Source organism: Gossypium hirsutum, chromosome A11 (assembly GCF_007990345.1).
Source record: "Gossypium hirsutum isolate 1008001.06 chromosome A11, Gossypium_hirsutum_v2.1, whole genome shotgun sequence".
NCBI lineage: Eukaryota > Viridiplantae > Streptophyta > Magnoliopsida > Malvales > Malvaceae > Gossypium > Gossypium hirsutum.
Genome location: NC_053434.1, coordinates 22,876,299 through 22,895,426, shown reverse-complemented (window position 1 = coordinate 22,895,426; position 19,128 = coordinate 22,876,299). Strand labels below are relative to the sequence as shown.

The 19,128-nt window shown below is 34.2% G+C and overlaps 4 protein-coding genes across 5 annotated transcripts; 3 read left to right on the top strand and 1 right to left on the bottom strand.

Annotated features, from left to right (window-relative positions):
* Positions 1 to 445: 445 nt before the first annotated feature.
* Positions 446 to 2,940, top strand: LOC107912764 (histone chaperone ASF1B). Its single transcript, XM_016841074.2, has 3 exons — positions 446 to 909; positions 2,000 to 2,115; positions 2,198 to 2,940. Exons 1-3 carry the CDS (start codon positions 801 to 803, stop codon positions 2,543 to 2,545), a joined length of 573 nt encoding a protein of 190 aa, XP_016696563.1. The 5' UTR covers positions 446 to 800; the 3' UTR covers positions 2,546 to 2,940.
* A 2,609-nt stretch (positions 2,941 to 5,549) lies between these two features.
* Positions 5,550 to 8,625, top strand: LOC107912763 (2-hydroxyacyl-CoA lyase). The gene is given in 3 exon segments (XM_016841072.2): positions 5,550 to 6,496; positions 6,499 to 7,223; positions 8,097 to 8,625. Coding segments are annotated over 3 exon segments (1,695 nt in total). The 5' UTR covers positions 5,550 to 5,841; the 3' UTR covers positions 8,412 to 8,625.
* A 1,832-nt stretch (positions 8,626 to 10,457) lies between these two features.
* Positions 10,458 to 15,276, top strand: LOC107912762 (putative disease resistance protein RGA1). Of its 2 annotated transcripts, none has more exons than XM_016841071.2 (2): positions 10,458 to 14,258; positions 14,814 to 15,276. In XM_016841071.2, the coding sequence occupies exons 1-2, from the start codon at positions 10,780 to 10,782 to the stop codon at positions 14,872 to 14,874; spliced, it is 3,540 nt and encodes a 1,179-aa protein (XP_016696560.1). In that variant the 5' UTR covers positions 10,458 to 10,779; the 3' UTR covers positions 14,875 to 15,276. The 2 variants fall into 2 exon arrangements, with proteins under 2 accessions (XP_016696560.1, XP_040937305.1); XM_041081371.1 differs by lacking the exon at positions 14,814 to 15,276 and having other exon boundaries at positions 10,476 to 13,780; positions 14,071 to 14,254.
* A 3,208-nt stretch (positions 15,277 to 18,484) lies between these two features.
* LOC107911311 (uncharacterized) lies at positions 18,485 to 18,880 on the bottom strand. Its single transcript, XM_016839172.2, has one exon. The coding sequence runs from the start codon at positions 18,878 to 18,880 to the stop codon at positions 18,485 to 18,487; it is 396 nt and encodes a 131-aa protein (XP_016694661.1).
* Between the last annotated feature and the right edge of the window lie 248 nt (positions 18,881 to 19,128).

The following is a 19,128-nucleotide window of genomic DNA, read 5'->3' as shown; positions in this document are numbered from 1 at the left end:
TCAGTTCTTGAAAATTTTTTTCTTTCTTAATTATTTCTTGAACATTGCGAATAAAATAAAATAACTATACAAAAAGATGAAGAGAAAACAAAAGAAAATGATCAATTCGCAAATAAAAAAATATTCTAAAACAATTTGAAAGATAAAAAAAAATAAGCACACAAAGTTAAAACCTTATTCTTTTGAAAAAAACTCTCGATAGAAAAGAAAAAAAACATTAAACACTTAAATATATTAATAATTATGTTATATAAATTTCAATGTAATATTTAGCATTATATTTTAATTATTATTTACATAGATGGCATCCTCCATCTTGTTTTTAATCTTTCATACGTTCCAAACTCCCGCCAAATTTGACAACCCGCTTTTCACCATACACCTTTGGACAGCTTTCCCACTTGCCCTAAATAAATAAATAATTAATTAATTACTTTTTTGCTACAAAAAATAAACTAATTTTATTTTGCCCCCAAATCACCATTTCCATCATTTTCCCTCCTTTTATTTCTTCTTCCGAACTCCATCCATCCAACCATCAATTCCAATTTTATTTTAAGTTCATTTCAAGCTCCAAATCCCCAAAATCTCAAAACCCCCCACTGAATTTTTTTTTTAAATTTTCCTAAAACCTGTTCTTCTCGCCGTTGATTCTTTTTTTCTTTTAATATTCTGAACTTTCTGGCTTTTATTTGTTTATTTTACATTAGGTTTTTACTTGAAGTTCGATGAATTTTCGAGAGGCTGGGGTTTGGATTAATCGGCTAGAAATTACTCTAATTTTTCTTTGAATCGAGACAATGAGTGCCGTCAACATTACTAATGTTACCGTTTTGGATAACCCAGCTTCCTTCTTGTCTGCTTTTCAGTTCGAGATTTCCTACGAGTGTTTGACTCCTCTTAAAGATGGTACCTTTCTTTCTGAAACACCTTTTTTTTGTGGTTTGAATACTTTTAAGATTTCATTTGTTGTTTTTAAGTTCTCTCTTTTTTAGGTTTAGGGTTTGCTTGAGGTCAAGGCTATGATATTTTGTTTTGTGTTTTTCCCTCTTTGATTAATGGGAAAAATGTTAGGACAAGAAGAAAAAAGATTTAGTATGCTTGAATAAGGTTATTTAGTTAATTGGTGGTACAATTGTGGGTTTAGGGTTTGGGTCAGGCATAAATTGATCTTCACTTGCAAGTTTTGATTGCATATATTGGTTTTACGAGTTTATATCGTATGTTTTCTTTTTTAAAGAATGAAACAAAGAAGTGGGAATTTGTTGTATTTTCTTTTCTGTAGAAAGTTAAGCTTTTTGTTAGTTGGAAAATATATTTAGCTTTCCTTGTTTTGAAGAAGAAAAGAAAGAAGAATTTTTGTTTTACTTTGTAAAGCAAATTTCCTTTAAGTCAATGAAGCTTCCTTTTATGTTTGCTTAATTTGATTGTCTAGTTAATTGGCTTCGGCATTTTGCCCTTTGATTTCCAGTGGAAGGCCATTGAATGACCCTATAAGAACACCCTAAAGAGAAGAGGTACAGAATTTTAGCATTCTAGGGATACATTTATGTGTATTTTGATACAATTTATGCTAGAACCTAAGTTATTGACTAACGGATTTACATGGAATGGGTTGCTAATAGTCAACTTGCACAAAAGCATTCTAAAGTTTCTAGAACAAAGAAATATGTGGAATGCCAATTCTGTGTAGAAGAGCAGCTTTTCAGCTCGGACACCTGTTTTTGTATGTTTTAGTTGTGAATGTTGCTTGGACTTGGAAATTGAGTTTAAGACATGGATATATTTCTATCACGGTTGCTTCTGTTTTACTTTTGTCTGACATTGAAGACAATAACTCTAAATTTATTTTATCATTCATGAATGGATTATGGATGTGTTTGTATTAATTTAATATAAGACTTTACCACCCATACGTGATTACTGAGTTATACTATGTTTTTCTTGACATCATGTTTTTTTCGAGATTAAAATATATTCATGTTTTATTGGGTTGCAGATTTAGAATGGAAACTTATCTATGTCGGATCTGCAGAAGATGAGACTTACGATCAACTACTGGAGAGTGTACTTGTTGGACCTGTCAATGTTGGAAATTACCGTTTTGTACTACAGGCAATCTCAACCAACTCAGTTTTAGTTGCGGATTTGATGTGTTTGTTTTAAATTCTTACCTTTGTCCTTGAATGTGTCACAGGCAGACCCGCCAGACCCATCAAGGATCCGTGAAGAAGATATTATAGGTGTCACAGTGCTTCTCCTGACTTGTTCATATCTTGGCCAAGAGTTTATCCGAGTCGGCTACTATGTTAACAATGATTATGATGATGAGCAGCTTAGAGAGGAGCCTCCCCCAAAGGTCTTGATTGAGAAAGTCCAAAGAAATATTCTATCTGATAAGCCCAGGGTGACAAAGTTCCCCATAAATTTCCACCCTGAGAATGGTGGAAACGAAGAACCCCCTCCATCTGATCAACCTGTTGAAAATGACGGAAACGAGGAAGTTCCTGCTTCACCAAATCAAAATGAGGAGCAGGATCCTTAAAGTTTCTCATTTACAGACATGGCTGTTATTCAAAATAGATAACCTGGTAACTATTTCGGGGATTGAACCTGAAATATGAACCACAGTTTGGCAGGGGACGAAGATGCATAATGAAGTAATGATTCAGAAATGCTGGGTTTGATTTGGTTGTTTTTGTTTGTTAGAATTTACTGTTTCACTATGATGATTTGCTTAGGCACTTGAAAATGTTACAATTGAATTTCCAAGTTTGTAATATGTTTCTAAAAGGAATTTTAGTTACATTTTTCTTTAGCTTTACCAATTGCCTTTTCTGCCTTGCCCTTACAGGCATTGCGGTTTTGTTGTCACGGACTGTCGTCATAAGAACTTTAAGTTTGGGTTTAAATTGAGCTTCATGTGATTATATTTTGCTACATACTATTATTTTACTACTCAAACTCGAGTGAATAGCGAAGGAAAATTACTGCTGTATATGTGGAATCCTATCAACGTTGTTATTGTATTGAACATTGTAAATAATTGATACCTGCATTGGAATTATGGTCATCTTCTATGGAGTTTTAGGTGAATTTGTTGATCACAGCAAAGCAAGAGGAGCTCAAGTGTGTTATCTGAATGCGAAGCTGTGGTTACTGAGTAATGAGAACCGGTTTGACTTTGACCATGGTCATGCATGTGGGTCACCTGGAGTTTTAGCAGGTAAAGCACAAAACTCAACCTAGTTGAAGAGGCCTTGCTCAATGGATGACTATGATGACGAGGTAGTGAGAGCCAATAACCATGTCCATATCCTGCTCAACATTGGTTACCCTTGCAGAATTTGGTGTTAGATCACTTCTGGGTCTGGATTTGCTGGTCAGATATCTATTAAGTTGTGTGGATTCAATTAAAGAGTATTTTGAGAATTGATATTTATTTTTTAAAATGATTATTCTAATATTCGAATACAAATATTATTGGCACCCAAATATCCAAATAAAGAAAAGAAAATATTGGTTTTGCTAAGCTCATTATTGACCGCTGCAAAGGCTTCGTCCGGGGAAAAATTTATGTATATAGCCACCAACACACCGGCAATGACAGGACCATTTTTTTATGGCAGACTTGAGGTAGTGTGCCAATATTTGTCTATCGATATTAACTACATTTTTTTAAGCGTTTTAATTTTAATTATTTAAATAAAAAATTTCAATTCAATTACCATCTTTTAAATAATTTATCGATTTAGTCACTTATCTGTCTTCTCATTGAGGTTAATGTGACAGGACATGTACTGTCCATATAATCACTCTTAATTGAACGATAGTTTCCATGTAATTATATAAAAATTTTAAATCTATTTATCTCCTATTTTTACTGTGTTAAAACTCTAATCTCAAAATTGTTTTTTTCATAAGTTTATTGTCTGCCTTTAAGGAAAGAGAATAGGGGAACAAAATTGAAACTTAAAACGGCTAGAAATGGAGTTACACAATGCAATCCTAGTGTGCTATTGGAGTTTCTTTAGCTGATTTTAAACAACTAGCATTTTAATAGTATTAAAATCCTTTTGATGTTGCGGAATCAGAGGAAGAAGTGATAACTACAAGCAGATCAACGAAAATTCAGTTATAAATTCATGGTTATTCTTCCCATTCACCTTCAAATACCATCCCAACAGCCCTTCCAACCATTCCCAATCTTTCATCCCAAGCTTTGATTACAGATGTAGCACTTGATTTCAAACTCGGTTGACTCCTCTTCACATTCATTGTGACCCAATGATTGTTACAAACAAATCTTGAACACCAATATAATAATAGACAACAACTAAACTATCAAACTAATTCTCTAAACCCTCGATTTGATTACTTTCGATTCAAACCCTAATCGATTCCTTTAATTTTGAGGTTTTAAACCTAAATTTATTTTTTTGAGGTTTTTTCGATTAAAATTTTAGATGCCTTAGTTTTTTATTTTTAGCCTTCAACCAATTTTTACCCTGTTAATTGAGTGTTTATGCGGAAAAAAATAGATTAAAAGAATTAGGTAATGTCATATCAGAATTTTTTACTCAGAAAAGATAAACGATTAGAATGATAAATTATTGTAACAGTAGTGATTAAATTAATTTTTTTTTCATTCGAGTAACAAAAATGAAAATGTCTAAAAAGTCAAAATTAGAAATTTGTCAAATTTAAGCTGCTTTTTTCCAAATAAAAATTAATCTTAAAAATAATAGTAATAAATGATAAAAAAAAATTATTATTTGAGTTAATGATACGAATTTGAGCATAATTTTGAAAGAATCCATAAATAGGTTTAGTAGTGCGTGATGGCGACACTCTCGGTCAAACCAAAGAGCAAATTTGCTATATCAGAGCCGACGCCCAAATTTGAAAAGTTAAGTAACAGATGCGACCTCCCTCAATTAACATCCGATTGTACAAATTAGGTTAAAATTTAACATTTGCAATAATTTTTCTTTAATTTGATTAATCCCAAATTTGCTGTACTGAATCGATTAGGTCCAAATTTTAACATCTTTCATCTTTCCTTTATATGTCTTCATTTAATTAATCTATTTTTTAAACAAAACCCACCAATCTAATCACTTAGATTTGACAGCATATGAATCATTTATTCATTCAAAAAGAAGATTAAGGATCTCACAAAAGCATCAAAAGGCAACACAAGGAAAAGAAGCATAAAACCAAAAGTGGAACCAAACAAGATCAAAGCCCAAACTCACACCAAAATTTCTTTTACTTTTTTATGAAAAATATTGATATAAGTACCTTTTTAGAGCTCATAATAGAATCTGTGAGAGTTAGAGTTGAGTGCATAACAATCTTGGATTGAAAAGCCGAAAACCATACTTAAAAAAGGACTGATTTGAATAAGCTTTAACCACTAGAAATTCACCCACTGTCTTAACCCTGTACAAAAAGCATCAGATCAATTTGGAAGGTGGGTCGAGTCTAAAGCTCATACCGTCCCATTTATGATCAACACACAAAGAAAAAGTAGAAAACAAATTCAATAAAAGAGCAAGAAATGAGTCACAAAATATTAAGAGATACAGCTCCTCCACTCCATCCCTTTGAAAATTAGATACATACAGCTCTCTTGTCTCTACTACCACGCTACCTCTTTAAATCTAACCAAAATCCCATTTTAACACTCTAGCTCTAATGGTCAAACTTTCTTCCTTGATTACATTGTTATTTTCTATTTTGGAAGTTAGTTCGCTGTAATTTTATAATTTCTTTATAAACCATTCTCACTTCAAAAGTTTCATCCACAACAAAAGTTCATCAACAATAAAACAAAAGATGGCGGACTGTTTAGACGGCAATGTTTTAGCAGCCAAGTCCTTTGCCCGTTTCGGCGTCACCCACATGTTTGGCGTCGTGGGTATCCCCGTTACTGGCCTCGCCAACCGTGCAGTCCAATTGGGTATCCGTTTTATTGCTTTTCACAACGAACAATCCGCTGGTTATGCGGCTTCTGCTTATGGCTACCTCACGGGCCGACCCGGTCTTCTCTTGACTGTTTCCGGGCCCGGTTGCGTCCACGGCCTGGCCGGTTTGTCCAATGCTATGATCAACACCTGGCCCATGGTCATGATCTCTGGCTCCTCCGATCAGAAGGATTCCGGTCGTGGAGATTTCCAGGAGCTTGATCAGATCGAAGCAGTGAAACCCTTTTCGAAATTCTCTGTTAAAGCCATAGATATCAAGGAAATTCCCGATTGTGTTGCTAGGGTTTTGGATCCTGCAGTTTCGGGTCGACCCGGTGGGTGTTATTTGGATTTACCGACTGATGTATTACATCAGACGATAACTGAATCCGAAGCTGAGAAATTGTTAACCGAGGTCGAGAAAGGAAGGGTTTTTGAAGCAACAAAAGCACCGCCGAGTTCTGAAATCGAAAAGGCGGTTAGTGTGTTGAGGAAGGCGGAAAGGCCATTGATTGTTTTCGGCAAAGGGCGGCTTATGCCCGAGCTGAAGGGGAACTAAAAAAGTTGGTTGAAAGAACGGGAATCCCCTTTTTGCCAACTCCAATGGGTAAAGGGCTGGTGAACGACGATCATGAGTTGGCCGCCAGTGCTGCAAGGTCACTCGCCATTGGCAAATGTGATGTTGCATTGGTTGTTGGGGCAAGGCTCAATTGGTTATTGCACTTTGGGGAGAGTCCTAAATGGGATAAAGATGTGAAGTTCATTTTAGTGGATGTTTCTGAAGAAGAGATTAAGTTGAGAAAACCCCATTTAGGTTTAGTTGGGGATGCTAAGAAGGTTTTGGAGATGATTAATAAGGAGATTAAAGATGACCCTTTTTGTTTGGGAAAGTCTCATCCTTGGGTGGAGGCTATTTCGAAGAAGGTGAAGGATAATGTGTCGAAAATGGAAGCTCAGTTGGCGAAAGATGTTGTGCCGTTTAACTTTTTGACTCCTATGAGGATTATAAGAGATGCTATTTTGGGGGTTGGGAGTCCAGCTCCGGTGGTGGTTTCAGAAGGGGCAAATACAATGGATGTTGGAAGGTCTGTGCTGGTTCAGACCGAGCCTAGGACTAGGTTGGATGCAGGGACTTGGGGGACAATGGGAGTTGGTTTAGGTTATTGCATTGCCGCTGCTGTGGCTAATCCAGAACGGCTTGTGGTTGCAGTCGAAGGGGACTCGGGATTCGGGTTCAGTGCTATGGAGGTTGAGGTATATTTTCTAATATTTACTGTTAAAGCGTCACTTGCATAATTAAATTTGTTATCTTAATTCTGAAGTCTGTTATGTTTAATGCTCTTACTCATGAAGAAATAGAATGTGAATGCTATTTTGATGATTTAGGATGATATGATTTATTTGTAGTTACTTCTTTTAGTTTCAGCAGGAGGTTTGATATTACACTTCCTGTTGTTTATCAATCTAAATTGGCTTGAACTGATAACTGGAATATTGAACTAATTTTCTTGTTTCTATTGACGAAACTAAATCTAATGCTGCCTAAGGTAGAGATGATGGTGTTTCTTAGGGGCTATAATAACTTATCTTTGTTTCATTTTGTTGGCAAAAATTCCTTGTTGATCAAGTTAGCCGAATTGTGAAAGAAAATTTTGATTAGCATCTTTAATATAATGTTGAACTGAATATGGGAACTTTTCTCAGGATTCGGAAATCATTAGTGGATTGTATCACAGTTTCTTGTATATGAGTCCCGTATTTCTTTCTCTCTGTCTCTCACACATACCCACCCACACCCAGAATCACATAAGTATGTACTTATGTGTCTTAAGTATGTGTATGCATGCATATTTATGTTTATGTCCTGGTGAGTATCATGATGGATTAGTAGAAAAGTAGTCTGCTGAAAGCTGGGTGTTCAATAATAACTTAATGAAGAGCATTTCTCTTTTGTATTTTGTTCGATGTGTCATGTTTTCTATGTTCTTATTTTAAATTTTAGAGGTGCATTAAAAATCGTCCAAATTATAAACGCTCTTTATGTTGTTTGACTTACAAATGCCTTTTGCTTATTGAAGTGCTTTATGTATTTGTTTATCTTTTAAATATGCTGTTCTTATAATGCAGACATTGGTTCGATACAAGTTGCCTGTTGTTGTGATAGTCTTTAACAACGGTGGTGTTTACGGTGGTGACCGAAGGAGCCCTGAAGAAGTAAGTGGCCCTTTCAAAGATGACCCTGCGCCCACTTCCTTTGTTCCTGGTGCTGCTTACCATACTTTAATCGAAGCTTTTGGGGGAAAGGGTTACCTTGTCGGGACACCTGACGAATTAAAATCTGCCCTTTCTGAATCCTTCTCTGCAAGGAAGCCGGTTGTGATAAATGTGATAATCGATCCCTTTGCCGGTGCAGAAAGTGGGAGAATGCAGCACAAGAATTGAGGGAGTTTCGGTTTTGTTTCGTTAAATTTCTTTTTCCACCACTTACCGAGCTGGTCTTTCTATGTCAATGAATAATCGGATTTGTGCTCACTTGTGATAGAACAGAAAGGGATCATGTCTTTTGACTTTTGTAGTCAAATGCAGTGTGCACTGTGTTGTATATGACATTGATAAAATATTTCTTAGTAGTAAATGTTCTCACAGTTGATATTTATATATATAGACCTGATTTGAACCCAACTTAATGATTATGAGCATCTCTACTTTGACCTTTTGGTTGAAATTCACTCTTTTTTCGTTTTTTTTTTTCATGTTAGACCCTATCCTAACCTATTGTGAGCATCTCAACCCATTGTGGATGTCATACATAGACCTGATATGAACTCGATTTGGTTCGACTATGAACTCTTGGTTGAAATGCGCAATTTTCTTTAATTTTAGGCCTGATCAGAGCCCAGTGTTGATGTCATCATATATAGTCCTACTAATAAAACCTCTATTTTTGATCTTTTGGTTGAAATCACAATATTTGAAAATGGAATAGTAAAGAAAATGAACATTGGATTTATGATGAATTTGGAGTAAAAGCGGAGATAAATTCAGTGATGTCATATCATATAGTCTAATATGGGGCATTTGGCAAATAAGAAAAACAATTATATTGTAAATATAATAATAAAATAAATTAATTTCATGGAGTGGTTAAATATTCAATGTAATGCCTGTATTATATACCTTAAAACTATTATATTTCACGGTCTCTAGGGATTCAATTTATGGTGTATTTTAATTAATAATTATTTTGATAATTAGGAAACATATTTGAAATAATAATAATTTTACAAAGCAGTAAACTACTACTTTTTTTTTTATTTAAAAAAATATGCTTTTTTGTAATGTTATAAATGTTTGTAAGTAAACTTATTCCTGATCATATAAATAAGTTGGATGCAAAAATGAGCATAATAAAAATCATATTTTCTAGCATTGTTGGAGAAATCTTCTTTAATTTTGTCACTGCATCTTTTTTTGTAATTTGTGTAAATCATAGTTCAAATCTTCCTATTTTATTACCAATATCAACCCATTAAACACCTTTAATTTAAATTAGATAATCTTTTATTGACTACACGATTCGCTAGAATGGTAATATATGGAGAATCATTAAAAGCTCCTATATAAACAATTATTACACTCATTTTCAAAATTCTGTTTGTTTTGTACACCATAAGATGGGGCATTCTCGAAACGCGGGAATTCAATACAAGCAGCAAGTGTGTTGAAGTTACCTAATCATATTCTACCCACTTTCATTCTTTTGGCAATTATATTCTTATTATGTATAACCATTCTTTATCTTCCCAAATTTTGCAGAAAATCTCAACAACCTGAAATTTCAAAAAAAAAAAAATTGAATGGTTGAAATTCAGCATCTCTTATTTTTTAACAATGTCAAGACAATTTGATCTTTACATGTTCTAAGATTATTCTTTTGACATAAGTAATGTAATCATTTCTTCGTGATAGTAAGTGAACTTATTCAAACAGAGATTGGTCAAATTAGGAGTAAGTAATGTGCTTCGATGGGCACCACCATCCATTGGTTTCTTTAAACTGAATATAGGTGATGCTTGCAACCTGCAGCAGTGGCACATGATGAGTATGGTGGATGGATGTGGGAAATAGGAAGGAACATTGGGAGATATAGTGTGCTACAAGCTAAGCTTTGGGCTATTTACGATAGACTCTAAGTAGTTTGAAAAGCCAATTGGGTGAATGTTGTTATTGAGACTGATTGTGGTCTAAATATCAAAGATATTAATAGAGAACATGCAAACATGGATTTAATTGTGCAAATCTAATAATTGTACAAACATAAGTGAAGAATGCTATTTAAGCAAATACCTAAAAAGACAAATTCTCTTGCTGACTCTTTAGTTGATCTGATGAAAGGCTTTTCCATTTTCATAAAAATATTCCATTTTACTCCTCCTTTGGTTGATGATAAAATTCAGATAAATAGGGGCATCCAACTCTGCTCGTACTAAACAACGTCAATACATATTTATCTCAATTAAATTTCTTTACAAAAAAAAAAAAAAGGTCAGGCAGAAATATCACGTAAATTTCCGATTACTCCTTAATCATGTCCTGAGTCAACTCAGTCAGCAGTCAACCAGACTTCCAATTCCATGTACGAATCAATTCCATTTTTTCCCCAGTCATTTCTTCTTTGCATTTCTCTCCTAATTCTCTGCAGCTTTTACTTCATTACTTTTGTTTCTAAGCTCCATTGCTTCCCTCAAATCGTTCTTCTTTTATTCTCTCTTAAGTTTCATTTGAATCTTTTGAGTTCTCCGGGGTGTCCATGGCAGATGTTTTTGTTTCTTCCCTTGTGAGTACCATCTTAGGGAACCTCAATTCTCTAGCTCTTCGTGAATTTGAAATCGCAAGTAATTTGGAAACCGACCTTCAAGATCTCGAGAGCACTTTAAGTACGATTCAAGCCGTGCTTCAAGACGCAGAGCAGAAACAATGGAGGAGTGAGGCCGTCAGGAATTGGCTCAGAAAACTCAAGGATATCGCTTATGATGCTGATGATTTACTCGACGAGTTTGCTGCAAAAGCTTTCCTATGGAAAGCTCGAGAAAACATGAGCAGCAAAGTAAGTGATTTCTTTTCCTTTAAAAATTCCACTGTGTTTACTTTCAAGAAGGCTCATGAACTTAAGCAAATTAGGCAGCGGTTAGATGCTGTAGCAGAGGAGAAAAACAAATTCCATTTGACTGAAAAAGTTGGGGATTTAGAAATTGATGATAGGGAATGGCGATTAACTAGCTCGCTGGTCAATGAATCTGAAATATTGGGAAGAAATGAGGATAAAGAGAACGTAATCAACGGGTTGTTCGGTAGTTCGTTGGATCAAAATGATTTGTCCATTTATGCCATTTGTGGTATGGGTGGACTTGGAAAGACTACTCTTGCTCAACTGGTGTTCAATGATGAAAGGGTTGAAAGGGGTTTTGGTTTGAGGATTTGGGTATGTGTATCCGATGCTTTCGAAGTCAGAAGGTTGATAAAAGCAGTTATTGAGTCCATTGATGGTAGTCCTTGTGATATCAAGGAGCTCGACCCTCTGCAACGATACTTGCAAGAAAAGCTGAGGGGGAAGCGATTTCTTCTCGTATTAGATGATGTTTGGAATGAAAACTATGAAAAGTGGGATGGTTTTAGGAATTCATTGAAGGTTGGAGCAAAAGGCAGCGTGGTCATAGTTACAACCCGGATCGAGAAAGTTGCTCTCATCATGGCTACTCTTCCCATATACCATTTGGACTATTTATCGGATGAGAATTCTTGGTTACTATTCAAGCAGCGTTCTTTTCTGATGGAAAGCGAGGAGGGATACACGAGATTGGAAAGAATTGGAAAGCAAATTGTTCTGAAGTGTGGAGGGGTTCCTTTGGCTGTAAAAGCTCTTGGAAGCATGTTGCGGTTAAAGCGTAGAGAAAGTGACTGGCTATCTGTTAAAGAAAGTGAGATCTGGGAGTTACCGGATGACGGGAGCGGCATTTTACCTGCCTTGAGATTAAGTTATGACAATCTACCATCATATTTAAGGCAGTGCTTTGCGTATTGTTCGATATTCCCGAAAGATTGTGAAATGGATAAATCTCAGTTGATAGAGTTATGGATGGCAAATGGATTTGTTCCTTCTAGAGGACGTAGGGAGTTGCGTGAAATTGGAGATGAGATATTCCTCGAGTTAACTTGGAGGTCCTTCTTTCAAGATGTTACTGAATATCATGATGGCACTGTGACCTGTAAAATGCATGATCTCGTTCATGACCTTGCAATTTCGATAATGAGGTTCGAATGTTATATGTATGACAACAACCAGTCGTTTGGGTCTCCAAAACAGATTAGGCACTTACATATTCCCATCCAACCAATGCCTCCTTCCAGTTACGAAAGGATTCATTCGGACAAACAATATAATCTCCTCAAAAGCTGTTCGTCAGTGCGGTCCCTCATTCTTGATGGCATTCGTCTGACTGAAGCCAATTGTCCTCCTTTGAAACATGTGAGAGCACTGGACTGCGATATGTATCAAATACCGAAGTCGCTAGGAAAGATGGTACACCTTAGATATTTAAATTTACGTGATCACGGGAGTATATGCATCCGGAGAATTCCGAATTCTTTTTGTAACTTGGTGCACTTGACGTATCTAAACTTGTCTTACTCTCGCATCAAAAGATTGCCCCAGTCTGCCAATTGCCTCCTAAACTTGCAGATTATGAAACTGTCCAGCTGTCGCTATCTTTGTGAGCTACCCCAAGGAATGCAACATATGAGAAGCCTAAAGTGTGTTGATATCTCACGTTGTGATTCTCTTGAGCAAACTCCACCTGGAATTGGGCACCTAACTCAATTGGTAGAACTGAGTATATTTATAGTAAGGAAGGACCATGGTTGTGGAATTGGCGAACTTAAAGAGTTAGACCTTGGGAAGGAGTTGTCTCTAAAGGAACTCGATAATGTGACAGGTTCAACTGAAGCCAAGAGTGCCAACTTGATAAGGAAGCAAAATCTCCGATCATTGAGTTTAATCTGGGGAAAACAAGCAGGGGAATTTCCAGATAATGAAGAAGAGGTTCTTAGCAGTCTCCAACCTCATTATAATCTGGAGTATATTCGGATAAGCTGTTATCAAGGTTTAAGGCTTCCCAGTTGGTTGATTGATTTACCGAATCTGGTGTTAGTTGAGCTTGACCAGTGTAAAAGATGTTCACACCTTCCACCTCTAGGGGAACTGCCGTTGCTCATGGTTCTTAAAATAAAGGGAATGGATGCTGTGAAATGCATTAGCAGTGAATTCTATGGAAATGGGATCAATCCGTTCTCATCATTGGAGGAACTCTTTTTTGACTCGATGCCTGTTTTGGAGACGTGGAAAACAGTTGAGGGAAGGGGGAATTTTCCTCGTCTGCAAATCTTGGTTTTCAGGAAATGCCCTGAGTTGATTGAATTGCCAAAGTTTCCAACCCTCAAAAAGCTTCGAATTTATGAAAGGGAGAGCGTCTTATTTCATTCTGATCTTGGTTCACTTAAGATCCATGACCTTTCTGGCTTGACAAATTTTCCCAGTGGTTTGTTGCAAAATCAAACACACCTTGAGGAGTTGAATATGGGGCCGTTACCTGACCTCAGGTCTCTGTCGAATCATCTTGATAATCTATCTGTGCTTAAACACTTGGAAATCTTCAGCTGCCACAAGCTTAAAGACATTCCTGAAGCACTTCAAAACCTCAATGCTTTAGAGAGTCTGGTTTTGAGTGGGTGTGACACTCTTGTTTCGTTTCCTGGTAATGTAAATGGCTTAACTTCACTTCGTGTCCTGAAGATTGTTCAGTGCGATAGATTTACCTCTTTATCTGATAGGGTCATGCATTTGACACATCTTGAGGAATTGTGCATTTGGGATTGTCCGATGTTGAATTCCTTACCGACAGAAATCCAGCATCTTAATGGTCTTCAAAAATTGACAATTAGTCGGTGTGACGGATTTACTTCTGTTCCAAACCAGATAGAACATCTCACCTCCCTTTGTGAGTTGAATTTCGAATATTGTATTCATTTGATGTCATTGCCTCAGGGACTAAAGAGTCTCACAACACTCAAGAACCTAGTCATTTGGGGATGCCCACATTTGGAAAAGTGGTGCAAGGAAGGGGAAGGAGAGGGTTGGCCTTACATAGCACATGTTCCCTGTATTAAAATCACGGCTTATGATAAAGCATGGTACTCTAAGCTACGAAGATCCCATGGCAGTCTCTTTACAAGGTAAACCTTACCTTTTAGTTATTTGTGCAGTGTTTTACTTTAATTCCATCTTTGCCTTTATATATGCCTTGATTATCATCCTGAAATGGTTGACCAAGCCATTCTCTTAAGAATGTTTCTTGGTATGCCGTTCTATGTTATTTGGACTCTGGGTCAAGTATGGGGCGGATTAAATGGCCAAGATGAGTATTAGGTGCAATATAGCCTCTGCATTTTGACAATTTGTGTATATATCCCTCTTAATAGTTGACCTACATTTGCAACCTATGTAACTTGGACTCGATGCGTGTCTCGGAAATATGTATGCATCCAGCATGGGTATGTTAATTGTTTTTCCATGATTTTGATTCATTTGGAGACTTTGGAATGATTATAGCGTGATAATCATGTCCGAATATGCACTGGATATGGGTGTCAGACATGGTTGGTTTAAGAAAATTAGAAGAGTTAGAGCAATATAATTTGCAATGAAAATCCCAGAACGTATCGGTTCTGAACTGGAAAAAGAAAAGCAAATTCAAGGTTTTAATTAGATGCATTGGGCTTATTTTGCAGGTTTGGTGATTGGGCATTTGGCTTAGCAAGTAAGTTATTGAAATGTAAGCCGGAGTCATGAATAACAAGGTAATGGAAGTGAAAATGCTGTTTTCTAGATTAAATATAATCTGCACCATCTACGATTTATGTTATTTGGATTCATTCTATTGTAGGTGTTGAGTAGAGTATGTATGATGTATCTAGTGCAGGTCTATTCAATATTTTTTAGATTTTTATATACAAAATTCTTAAAAGATTCATATTTAAATGTTAATAATACTATATGCTATTTACTCAAAAAAATGAACTTGACAAAAAGAAAAAAAAATGGTAGCTCCATAGTAGAACCACTAGTCTATCTCTTTGGCATGTAATAAATTTGAGAAAGAAAATATTGGTATAATTATTGTTTTATTTTTGTATTCATATGTACGTATCGATCCAAAGTTTTTAATATTATTCCATACTAAGATTTTTTTAATAATCTTTTTACTTTTTCTATTTTTTAATGAATTTTGGATAATTTTGTTGAAATATAAATTTGTATGATTTATAATTGATTGGATTTAATATATTCCTCATACAGATATTCTATAAAGGTATTCCTTCGAATAAATTCATTTTATAGAGTAAAAATAAAGTCATGAAGACTTGATTCTCCTAAAATGGTAAATTTATTATAAAAACCTTTTAAATTTTATCAAATCATAAATTAATGTAATGGTAAAATTATAATTTGATCTCTTATAAATTAATTATTTATTTTTAACCCTTAAAATAATTTTTTAACTGGTTTGAATTGTAAAGAATTCAATTTAAGTTGTTTTTAAACAATTCTTTTCTACTTTCAACCTTTAATGCTGAATTCCTAGTTGTACTGGTATATAGCCAAGCCTAGAAGAGCTTATTGATTGGGCCAAATTGCAGCCTGGATATTTTTGAAACATCTAGCCCATGCTTGGTCCACGTAACTTAATTTATTATTCCAAAAAATAATTTTAATTTTATATTTACATACTACTTTTAAGCTTTGAATTTTAATTTGAATCCAATTTATTCCAAATTTAACTGAAAAAAAATAGTGTTTCCCTAAAAAAAAAAAAAGATCAACTTACTATTATGTTTCTGGAAGAGCATGCTATTCCTCTTAAAAAATAGGTGTATCACTTACAAAGTGCACCTTAAAATATTAGAAATATAAAATATATTATTCCTCCAAATAGAGAGAAGAAAAATAGATGAAGATAATTACGATATTTTTTGACATTTTTTTTAAACTAATAAAATATGCACATATTTTATTCCTGGAATGAATGTTTATCTTATTGTTGTTGTTGATTCTGCTGTAAGTATTGTTTCCAGTAATGGGCAACATTAGTTGCAAACATCCTTCTTATTCTGTTTATGTTATTGATTAGTGGTGAAATTAGAAAATTTTTTTAGAGGTCGAAATTAAATTGTTATTTTTTGTATTTTTAATAGTCTATAATATAACTTTATAATTTTTAAAGAATTAAATTTTAAAATATATACTAATTTAAAATTTTAAAATTTTAAAATTTTTTAAAGGCCTAATTAGATAATTTTCTATTTTAGGGGAGGTCAGTGCTCCTGCCAGCCTCCCCTATATGCATCTTCTATTCTTGAGAACTGATTAATAAAAGTGGAGAAAATCGTTTTTTAGAGTGAATGCTTAAAAATAAAATTTCTACTTATTCAACTCCTTCCGGTAGCTTTACTTGGTTAGTATAGATTTGAAAGATTATTCAAGTAATAGATTTGAAATATGAGTTACTTTTATTTTAAAGTTTAGAATTGAGTGTGAAAAATTCTCACTTTTGGTGAGTAAGTCCAATTTACATCATCAACTAGTTCAAGTTTGAGAAGATTGGGTGTGAATAATATTTTGAGAAAATCTAACTATGAAAAATCTCATCTTTATACATAAATATATGATGCACGATGGACTTTTAAACTTCTCATTCATAAAAAAAAAAAAAAAAACAGAGTAAAAGTGTGACCAACTACTCTTATTAGATGGAATACCATTTGGGACGGATTTTTTTCTCTTTGGTCGAAGATGATGTAGCATGGACATCGTTGCATTCTCCATTTTCGGAATTGAGCTTCAACATATGGCTAATGTAAAATTTGCTTAGTTAATTTTTATGTTTGAAATGGTGGTTTGTTTCTTGGATTCCATGTTAAATTGGCTGATTGGAAGATTAGCGGTAATAGTTATTGAAATGCATGTTGATTGTGTTACTATACACATTGAAATACATGTAAAATTATTCTTTTCACTCAGTAAAAATTATTTTAGTATTTTATTTAATTTTCGCTTTTTTTTTAATTTTTTAATTTGTAATTTTTTTTTGTCAAACCACTTTTAAAATGGATGTTGTTAACTTTTGCTGACATAGCATACGTGTGGATTATCATATGGATTATAAGTTAGCATTTAATTAATTTTTAAAATTTAAAAAAAAATATTAAAAACATAATTTTCATATTTTAATCATTTTTATTTTTTAAAAATAATTTTTGAAAATTTTAAATAAAAATAATTTTAAAATTTAAAATTTTTATATCAAAACACATGAATTGCATACGCATGGTTAGTCACTAACTCAGGATTTAGGTAAATTGCACCATGAACGTCAACTGCTTCGTGGAATCCAGTCAAATGTATTGTTCTACCAATGAATACATCTATGTCTCTACCCGTGGAGTCAACTGCTTCGATAGCCAAGACTAGCCATTCTCCAATTTAATTTTTTTCGTTTATGTTTTTTTAACTTTCATTTTTTTTCTCTTTATTTTCCATTCTCTCCTGTTTTCCTAATATTTAAATTGCCCAAAATGAAAAAAATATAGGGATCAATTATAGAATTTAACCTAAAATTTTCGTTTGAAATGATGATTTAACGTGCTACATCAGTTTACTGTTACATCGTTAATGACAATTAATGGCTCAATGACTAAGATGTTATAACGCGATAACATAAGTGACTAAAATGTAATCTGAAAAAAAATAAAAATGACTATTTTAATGGTTTACTAAAAAGAATAACATTTAAGATCAATGCTTTTAAAAAAAAAACTATTAACTATTTGTATACTTTTGTTTACATTAAAACTAGTGTTTAAAGCATTTAAACATTAAAGATAAAATAAAATAATACTAATTCAACCAATTGAAAATTAGAGAGTGGATGGAACCGATCTTTAGATTGACTTTTTAGCATTGGTTATAGATGATCCGATGATTCAATATTATCAATTTATTTCTATATAAGTAAATTTAAATAAAAAATATTAATAATTGGCTATTAAGGTTGAGGATTTGAAAATTTTAAGATTGGATGTTGAATTAAGTTTGAATGAATTAGTTTAAGTTGAAACATGTGTAAATAATTCGTAAGTAAATTTATTGGTTGAGGTAATTTACTTGCTTTTTGTGTAATCATTGGTTGATATATATATGTTTTTGGTACATAAGAGCTGTTTATACAATCTAATTACACCTTTGCCAAGCAATGGCCTCAGACTTGCAGGAGGCTCTACAGTTGTCGAGTTGTCCTTGAAGCTGCTCCTTTGCTAGCTAACGGACTTTGAAAAAAATGAACTGAACTGAATCAAATTTACAAAATCATCTTCTAAGATTCATCCCTACCCGTCAAGTTCCTTTATCCATATAGCTCATGGGTAGCACTTAAATTCTTGTAAATCTCATAAACCAACCTTTGATCAAATTCATAGCTCGAATAACCCAAAGCAACCTTTCGTGCTTTGGGAATCCGTTTCCCTCCGAATTGATTCTCAGCAGTCAAATGCCCCACAGTCCCTGCTAATCTTATCATCATATTCATGTAACCGTTTTTGAGCTTCGTCAAAAGCTTTATCGGCCTCCATCGCAGCGTCGGTATCGCTTTGATCTTCCAAAACCTTCGCGACCTCGCTCCGATCCTCGTGACTTTTACGTTCTTTTTCTTGATCACTTCGCCGCCGTGGAGTCTTTGGTATCGCCGCCTTCTCCAGTATCTCTTCAAGGTACCGGGAACTGATTTCTGAAGAAACTCCATTAAATTGCCCTTTTTAAGGAGTAAATGGAAAGACAGATTTTGAGATTGGGCAATCCGTTGGTAATAGTGAATATATATAGAAAATGGATGAAGAAATGAAAGTCAATTAGTTGTGAGTCAGCAAAGTCGGTTTTTGACAACTGAATTGAATTTTAGAATATGGATAGCTAAACTCAATTTTGTTTGTGTTAATGGAAAATTATTTATTGTTGAATTTGGATTAAAATAAAAAAAAACCCAAACTATAT